The 9,045-nt window shown below is 37.3% G+C and overlaps 2 protein-coding genes across 2 annotated transcripts in view; one reads left to right on the top strand and one right to left on the bottom strand.

Annotated features, from left to right (window-relative positions):
• The window catches only part of LOC107479902 (kinesin-like protein KIN-14J), a 5,941-nt gene extending 419 nt beyond the window's left edge, over positions 1-5,522 (bottom strand). The window contains exons 1-18 of the mRNA XM_052258390.1: positions 5,328-5,522; positions 5,037-5,138; positions 4,645-4,840; positions 4,402-4,526; positions 4,157-4,240; positions 3,949-4,050; positions 3,796-3,825; positions 3,096-3,449; positions 2,929-3,010; positions 2,753-2,848; positions 2,476-2,655; positions 2,267-2,373; positions 2,001-2,179; positions 1,588-1,752; positions 1,236-1,489; positions 932-1,095; positions 267-823; positions 44-150 (exon numbers count right to left, since the gene is read on the bottom strand). Of these exons, the coding sequence (XP_052114350.1) occupies positions 44-150; positions 267-823; positions 932-1,095; positions 1,236-1,489; positions 1,588-1,752; positions 2,001-2,179; positions 2,267-2,373; positions 2,476-2,655; positions 2,753-2,848; positions 2,929-3,010; positions 3,096-3,449; positions 3,796-3,825; positions 3,949-4,050; positions 4,157-4,240; positions 4,402-4,526; positions 4,645-4,840; positions 5,037-5,138; positions 5,328-5,507 (3,064 nt within the window). The 5' untranslated portion in view covers positions 5,508-5,522. The remainder of the gene's footprint in view (positions 1-43; positions 151-266; positions 824-931; positions 1,096-1,235; positions 1,490-1,587; positions 1,753-2,000; positions 2,180-2,266; positions 2,374-2,475; positions 2,656-2,752; positions 2,849-2,928; positions 3,011-3,095; positions 3,450-3,795; positions 3,826-3,948; positions 4,051-4,156; positions 4,241-4,401; positions 4,527-4,644; positions 4,841-5,036; positions 5,139-5,327) is intronic.
• A 2,211-nt stretch (positions 5,523-7,733) lies between these two features.
• On the top strand, positions 7,734-8,765 carry LOC107479901 (uncharacterized). Its single transcript, XM_016100001.1, has 2 exons — positions 7,734-7,832; positions 7,917-8,765. The coding sequence occupies exons 1-2, from the start codon at positions 7,734-7,736 to the stop codon at positions 8,763-8,765; spliced, it is 948 nt and encodes a 315-aa protein (XP_015955487.1).
• The last annotated feature ends 280 nt before the right edge of the window (positions 8,766-9,045 follow it).

Below are 9,045 nucleotides of genomic sequence, written 5' to 3'. Positions count from 1 at the left end.
ATTAAAATAGTAAGCGAAGTGAGAGCAAGCTGGAGACACATACTTGAATTTGACATTGTGTGGGTTCTGTTCAATGATAGCCTAGAAGATTTCGTTGGCAGTTTCGATGCAACTTGCGGGGCTTTGGGAATTTTGGATGGAATGATAGGCCTGCATGCAATTCAATGCAAATCGATATCAAGTTTATGGCTCAGCAATGACTCAAGTTCCACACAATGAAAGTACATAGTTACTACAATAGTGTTGAACACAGAGAGAGCACTCACTTTCCCGTGCTCTGAGGTGGAAGGTCGTCCACTGTTGTGTTCTTTGCTGGTGTGGTTTCAGCTGCCTTCTCGACTTCAGGGAAAAGAGTGTACTCAACAATACTGCTGATTGAATCGGTTTCTGTACCCATTGAAAGACCGCCATCAGATATGTCACTTAATCGCTCTTCTGAATCTGCATCTCCAAATCCTAAGAGGTCAATGTCCTCATTGAAATTTTGATGATTATCTTCTCTGGCTAGTTTCATTTGTAGGGAACTGGACTTGTGCCTGAAATCATCATCCAACGATCGAGGAGAACCAGCTTCTGATTGCCTGTCACTATACTCAGAGCAATTTTCAGCATCAGAAGTTGCTTTGTCACGGGCTCCAATGCTCCTTGTTCCCGAGTGCCTCAAGCTATGCCGAGGAGTCCCCATTGAGTGTCTTCTCGGAGATGATGGGACATGCCTGGGTGAGATCGTACCAAGCTTTGCACCATTGTTATTAACCTTGACCGACTGCAACCGCTCAATTTCTTCATCCTTCCTTGTAATTGCATCCTTGAGAAACGACACCTACAATAAAAGTAGAAATCAGTGTGCAACTGTAGAGGATATTGCAAAATCAGTTTAAGCCAACTGGTTTCAACATATATGTTAAATGCAATTAAGACTGGATATAACCTGTTCCATAAGTTCTCTCACATCCTTGCCCTCTTTGTTGCTACGAGCAGCGCCAAGCTCCACACCAGAAACCCTCTCAGCAAACTTCAAGGTACTTATAGTTTCAGAATATGAAGCGACATCAGGATTAAGTTGTACAAACATAAGGGTTTTTGCTTGACCACCTAGAAAATACAAGTACGGAAGTTACCATAGTAAGATATGATTACAACATGCCCCAAAAGAAAAAAACAAACAAACAAAACAAAACAAAATAAAACCAAGAGAACAAATATAACTTGATATTAATGATGGCAAAAATTACCTAATGAACTCTGAAGAAGTTGAGTCAGTTTACTATTTCTATATGGCACATGTGAACTCTTCTGTGCTAGAGCAAATATCACATCTCCAAGTGCTGAAAGTGATTTGTTTATATGTTGTGCCTCCTTAAGCCTATCTCCTGTTGCTTCAGAACGATCTACTCTTTCACTTCCAGCAAGATCTACTAGATGTAGACACCCACGAAAGAGAGTGTTGGTCTTCAAATCCGTTCCCCGAACATGAATGGAGAGAACACTGGCACATAATTATAATAACAAAATGAGTACCGCACCTTCACAATTCGACAAATGACATTAAGAGGGGAAAAATATTCTGCAAGCTTTGAATACAACCTATGTGATCTACTACTCCTTTCATTTAAGGCTGTGGCACTTGTAGCCCGATTTGTCATCCCGATATTCATCAACTCAAGGACATCTGTCATTGAATTTACAGAGTGCATACTTGCATCAGGAACTGCCAACCCATTTGGTTGGGTTGTATTCCAAATCCCAAGTGTGTGCAAGTCAAGGAAACAGTATTTTATTTGCTTGAAAACAAGAATGAAAGGAAATGTATGCTAAACGATACTATAAATTTATATGTCAATTTTTTATACATATCTATATGCAGTAAATAGTTGTACCTCAATACATAAATGAAAAAGCATGCATGCAGGTTTAAGGATAGATAGGAGATGCTTAGCTTATAATAAAGGGCAGCCCAAAGCATCTGTGTATATTTATTAGAATTAAAAAAAGGATATCTCTTTTGAGGGCCATTGGTTGATAGTAAATCACGAACTTGTTCATTATAAATCTCAACCATTTGAACACCAATTTCATACATGATAGAGTTCCTTCTGCTATGGGAGATATGGAAAAGATCATGTAGCGCCCGATAGTTGACTCCCCAATCTGATTTTGACGATAAGGAAGGTCCACTCTAGAAGAAGGGGGTGAAAACCTAAATTAAACTTTTGAAACACAATGCAGTTAAAATGTAAATAATGCGCAACATATTAAATGCTACCATTGTATATGTTTTTCCAGCACCAGTTTGACCATATGCAAATATACAAACATTGTAACCGTCAAGAACAGAACGAATTAACGGTTGAGTATCCCTGAAAACTTCTTCTGCAGAAACAATAATAAGAGGTGCAAGTAAAAAGTTACTACCAATTTGGTAAAATATAAAACTAATAACAAACATGAAATTCAAAAGAATGAATGTCGTACCTTGACTTGCAGCTTGACCAAAAACCTTGTTAAATTTAAAAAGCTTGCGACTATCTTTTCCTTGTTTGAGAGGATTACTGACAATTAGTTCTCCATCCTCACCCGCAAACTCAATGGTTGAATGATTTTGATTTTGTCCCGGAAGAAAGGGTCTAATTCGGCAATATACCCTAATATTTCCTATTCATCAATGATTTAGAAAACAACAAAAAGAATAGGTCAGGTCAGAATCAAGCAAAGACAATAATAGTGTGTCTAAGCACTACAAAATACACACCTTTCAAATCTTGAACTTCATTATACAATTTTCTATTTTCAGCAAGAACTACGTGATAATTTTCAGCAGCATCAGCTAGACCTTTGAGTTTGGTTCCTATATATGAGCACATCTTGTAAGTATATGACACATCATAAAACAATATAAAGTACTTGAAGAGATACAGTATATATTACCAAAGTACTTGAAATCCTCTAAGTAGCTTCTTTTTGTTTTTAACACTTCATTTTTGACAGATTTCATTGCAGCTCTCAATTCCTATAAAGCACCAAAAATATAAATATAGCACAAGTAAAAAGAAAATGGAAATAAAAAATGAAGCAACATAAACAACAAAGCAAACCTGAAAAGCTCTAGATTGGCAATCGACAAAACTTAGGTAAGTACGCTCCTTATTCTTCCAATTCACAGATCTGGATTCTGAAAATGCCTCCAATTCCTTCACTTGCTTCCTTGCATCAGCAAGAACACTTTCAAGTTCGGATATTCTTTTCAAGTACTCAACTTTAGATTCAATAGCTTGTGATTCTAGCTGCAAAACATGTTCTTCATGTGTTCTTTTGATCATTTCCAGTTCTTGCTTCAGTGTAGAAACTTCAATTTCATTACGAACTTTTTCTTTCTTTAATCGAGAAAAATCCTGTTCTTCAAGTTTCTTCTTCTCCTCAAATTTACTTTGTTCAAGCTGCAGAGAAACCTGATGAAACAACTGACTGAAGTTAGTAGCCAAACAGAACTAGAGTTGGAAGCTGGAAAACATGTTTTGTAAGTTTAAATGCTAAAGCATTTCAATATTAATCAAATCATCATTTACTTTTCAAAATTATTAAAGGTAGTCCTTTTGCAATTATAGGAACTTTATTATATACAAAGGTAACAATGCTGCATAGTTTCAAACAAATTTACATAAAAACTAGCTTTGTCTACAATAAGCAACATGAGCTGACAGTCCAATCAATTTGAGCTACTTAATCATGCTGAAAATTCAAGTTTTAACTTCTAACAAAAATGAGGATCTATATTGCCAACAGATAGGTTTGCACCTTCAATTGCTGAACCCAACTTGCAACCACCTGTATAAAATAGAGACAACTTTGAAATTAAAAATATTGTTTTGCTTCATATATGCAACATAGTAAAACAGTCATTCTTCAAGGATAACTGAAAAACTTGAATTCTCTAGGGGGGCAATTAACATATAAAGTTAATGTTACATTTTTTATGCTTTCTGCTTGATGTGAAACACGCAACTCAATGACTTGCAGAATTTTCTTCAACAGGCAACCTGCACGTTGAGCCTAGAAACATGCAAATAAATTCAACAACTGTTTATCAACAAAACCAATTTGGCAAGAACAGGGTAGCATTAACATGAATTATTTATTGCAGAAGTATTTAACTCACTTGGGGTACATCTCCATTCTTCCTTTCAAAGATATCACTGAGGATCGCATTCCCTATATTAAAGAGCGATCGAGTTGATACACACTGCAGATATACATTTCACTTATTTATCAGGTTCATATATGAGCAAACTACAAGAGCAATAGTGCATAACACATATTGAAGAATTCCCTAGCGGTAACTGGTAAGCACAACAAGAAAATAGAAAATTTGATAGAGACAAGTATATTATCTTATTGACTCACATCCAAATTGTTTGATTTTAATAATTCCATAAGTTTAGCATCTGAAAGATCTAAGGGCAGTCCTTGCTTCAACTGGAACAGTTCACTAGACTTCAACCCATTTTGGTCTTTGGCAGCAATTCCTCCTGGACAAAGAAATGTAATAAAATAACATCATTGATATAAGGTAATTGCTGCAGAAAGAATATTAAAATCTTCAATATATCTATTTGGAGCAGAGCATAATTTAATTGATTGTAATACCATAAACAAAAGAACCATCGATAGCATGTCGGAATTTCAAAGTATCCTTGAGACAACTATCATTTTCCTCAAGGGATGTTTGATCTGACTGGCCCCACCTCTTCCTAGAAAAACTTTGGATATTTTCCCGAGCAGCATTGAAAGCAAATTGAGTTTTCAATGTCTCAAGAGATTGTAAGACAGGCACCATGGATCCCTGCATGAATTCTCAAACGACCTCAAAATAAATAATTACAGGAGAAATTTCAGTTTTGTCTATGGACAGTGCCACCAAATTTCTCCCTCATAGCAACTATAATATAAATAAAAAAAATAAAAGAAAGAAGAAGAATAAGGAAAGGCCATAACTCGGCATGTTCTCAAATAGCATTTCAGAAAGGAACTTTTTATACCTGCTCCAGGTCTGACAATTCAAATCTAGACAATCCCAATTCATCCAAAGACATTAGAAACTTTTTAATGCGGCCCACTGGCTCATTCAAATATCCACGTCCCTGAAGTTAAAGATGTACTTCATTAGAAGAAAGAGAACAAAAACAAATAAAATAATAAACTCCAACTTAATGTCAGCACAATCAGAAAACAATGAAAATTGTTGTAGACATACTCATCAAATAGAAACGTTTTTAACAAAAGGAAAAGCAATATATAAGTATTAACACAGCAAAAGATATTTGTATTACTTCCAATGAACCAGGAACCAGCTGGTCCAAAAGGCTGCATAATAAAGATCCATCCCTCAACCATTCTCTCAATTCCTCCTCTGAAGTTTCTGAAGGCAGATTAAGGTTAGGAAGCACGGCATTCATCCACATCACCAGAGAAGCAAGCTGGCTACCTGAAAACATAATCAAATAAAACATTGTAGAAATGGGGAAGTAGGATAACAAGCACAAACAGATAAGCATCTAAACTTAAAAAGACAAGCCAGTAGTAGTTCACTTGCCTTCAACTGCACCTCCTAACTCTTCCCCAGAAAACCCATTTAAGCTGCCAGTTTCCCCTCTGGCACAACAGAGATGAGAGAACTTCCATAAGAAAGTACCCCCTTGACTCAAACATATTTAGCAGCTTACGTGGACCAGAAATTAACAATGTATTAAGAAATCAAAGTAACTATATCAGAAAAAAGGTTAAATGGCTACGATATAAACAGATAAAGTCAGAAAATAGTTGTCTAACATTTAGAAAAGGGGAGACATTAGAATAATTAGGATATTTTTTCCTTAAACTAAAGTACATTGAAAAATACAGTCAGATTAAAGGAGCTCGGATTGAAATAATTACTCCAGAAAATAATACAGTGAAATTTAGAGCGGCAAATGGAGAAGATCGAATTGAAAAAGAAACAGAAACAAAAATTGAAAAGTGCTCAACTCGGAAACGCAGCTGCGGCATTAGCTGACGCGCATTATTAATAATTAATTCATCAATCAATCGATCAATTCCTCAAGGAACGAAAACAAGATAAAAGTAATACCAAGAAAAGCAAATGCAGCAGATCGGCGCAAAGATATGTTGCAGAGGCAATGCAGGAAGAAGTTGAGGAAGTGGGAGCTACCACGCAGCGCTTTGGAGGTACGTAAAAGCCTCCCAGATCAAAATCCGAACCGTTGAAACGACAGCGTGTTGGAGCAGCAATGCAGATACCGAACCGAACAAGGCGATAACGGATGGATCCAAAATTGTGGAGTGGTTATTTTGTAGAGTTTGGTGGAAACGGTGAACGGAATTTAGTTGGCAGAGAGATTTGATTTGGATTTTGGTTTTAGTGGTGTGTGAGACTGTGTGTTGTTGTAGAAGGGGGAAAGGGTAAAAACCAAAAAGAGGTTCGGGATTGGCCCTTTCCTTTGTTAAGTTGTTTTCGTTTTCGTTTTCATTTTTGAAATGATAAAAGCGTCGCGTCGAGACCTGAAACTTTGGAATAAATTTTGCAAATAGTATATTGAATTGGATTGCAAGCTAAATAAAGTGAATTTGAATCTTTAAGTTTTAACCTTTTCTTAAGCTTGCGCCTTTTTGTTTAATTAATGAAATCGCACCTTCTTTATTGCGATTTTGTGAATTGGCCACTGACTAGTTCTCGAATGACATTCCCGCCGGCCTCCTTAAATCCGCTTTTAAAAATTAGATCGTCAGCTTTGTCTTAAGCCCCTGTCCTGTATTATTATTTTATATGAATGAAAAAAATTCTACGTCCAAATAATTATCCAACCAAAGTTGTATAACCATTTTTCATATTAACTACTATCACTGTTATTTCTTTTTCTTTTTTTTCTTTTTTTTATTTGAATTTTTTTCTTCTTTCCTTTTCTTTTTTCCTTTTTCTTCATCACCATTGTAATTCTTTTTCGTAGACGTGGATTTGAAATCTCTATTTAATTATAGTACTTCTTGTGTGATTTAAATTATATTGATAAATTTTTTGTTATCGTCATTTTCAAGTTTCGGTATTATTATGAGTTAGATTTATTGTGATTCATATCTCTATACTTGTTTTGAGTTTAGTTTTTTCTGGTATTACCATTTTAAAATTTTGGTATTAATCCGACCATTACAAATCCAACATCATAACTCGACATTATCTACCATAACTTGACAATATACGTTATTACTTGGCAATTTACGTTATCATTCGACAAGTTATGTTATAACCAGACTCAACGGATTATGTCCTAAAATCAAAATGTCCAATGTAACGTCATCATCCATCAAGACTTAATCATTGCTCTTCAATTCAGAAGACCAACAGAAATGTAACCGACCTACCTTGCTTCACCTATAAAGGTATGATATTCTATCTTAAAGAGACATATTGAATTCTCAATACTGACTTAAGCTTCGGAGTGCCTTTGCAGGTACACTCCCCCCTCTCTTGTTCATACTCTGCGTGATTGGACATCTCTCAGGCAAAAAGCTCGGACTAGCCCAAGGCTCATAGATCGGCATCGAAGATAACAACTCGGTGCCATCCCCCAGTAGCCGAGCTCCCATCCAGGTATCCACACAGGAACATTTGGCGTCCATCGTGGGGTCGAGAATATAATTCTTTCTTTATATCATCGGCCTCGACGTTCTCGCCTGGAACCATGACTGAGCAACTTCCACCTACGCCATCTGAACTTCTTCGGATGGTGACCGAGTTACGGCAAGCCAACCAACGCATGGTCGAAGAGAACCAAAGAATGGCAAATCAGATTGCTAATATGAATAATGCTCGAATTGAAAATAACAATGATCGACAAGAATGAACAGAAGAAGTTGAGCATCAGTTAGGGCCGACGCATGTCTCTGAAACTGCTCGGCACGAAGAAGAGCAGCCTGAGCACAATGAGGAAGCTCAGCCAGAAGACAAGGATGACAACCTAGACAACTCCCCTGGGCCATTCACGGCCGAGGTGATGAACTTCGTGTTGCCCAGGAGGTTCACTCTACCAACCACGCATCCGAAGAAATACATCAGAAAGTTCACCTCCATAATGATAGTAAATGGTGCATCTGATAAAGTTTTATGTCGTTATTTTCCATATTATTTAGACGGTTCTGCACTTGATTGGTTCTGTTCTTTGCTTGCAGGTTTTATTTTCCGTTTTCGAGACCTATCAAATCCCTTCGAAGAGCATTTTGCTGGATCAACCATCTATCTGCATGACTCCGATTACTTGAACACAATCAGACAAGGCCAGCATGAAAGTCTCAGAGACTACATGACGCACTTCACAAAGATAGCCATAAGTATACCCAATCTCCACCTCGAGGTGGAACTGCATGCAATAAAAAGCGAACTCCGACCAGGAAAATTCCAGGAGACCATTGTCGTGGCCAAACCTAAAACTATGGCCAAGTTCCGTGAAAAGGCGAAAGGTCAGATTGGCATCGAAGAACTTCGACAAGCTCGAAAAGCAGAGAAACCGCAATACAGATATGACAACAAAGCACGAGATAGCAAGAAAAACTTCAAACCAACTCCCCGATATGAATCTTATACTCAGTTCAACACCAAGCATGATGACATCATCAAGGAGATCTTGAATTCAAAGTTGATCAAGCCACCAAGAAAAGCCGGCAGCTATCCAAATTCCAAAAGCGCAGACAAATCAAAATACTATTCTTTTCATTAAAAGCACGGACACACTACTGACGAGTATGTCATCACCAAAGACCTTCTGGAGCGGTTAGCTCGGCAAGGTCATCTTCGACAAGTATATCGGCGGCCACATACAACGACGCGCACCTCCCCCTGGTGACCAAAGCTCGGCAACACAACATGATCGAGATAAAGATCGACCGAAGCAGTCTTATCGAGCTATGCTTTCCATAGAAGCCGATCAACATCAACATCAGACACCTCCACATTTTCCTCAGATAACATTCCAAACATCCGACCTTAACACCAACATA

This window comes from Arachis duranensis, chromosome 3 (genome assembly GCF_000817695.3).
Source record: "Arachis duranensis cultivar V14167 chromosome 3, aradu.V14167.gnm2.J7QH, whole genome shotgun sequence".
In the NCBI taxonomy this organism is placed as follows: Eukaryota; Viridiplantae; Streptophyta; class Magnoliopsida; order Fabales; family Fabaceae; genus Arachis; species Arachis duranensis.
Note: the sequence above shows the minus strand (reverse complement) of the source record. Positions and strands in the feature narration are given on the sequence as shown.

Bases quoted from the DNA above. Each gene is read 5' to 3' on its own strand.
- LOC107479901 (XM_016100001.1), top strand. From the start codon at position 7,734: ATGACTGAGCAACTTCCACCTACGCCATCTGAACTTCTTCGGATGGTG. The intron at 7,833-7,916 runs GCAAATCAGATT...GTTGAGCATCAG, and splicing joins TCGAAGAGAACCAAAGAATG to TTAGGGCCGACGCATGTCTC.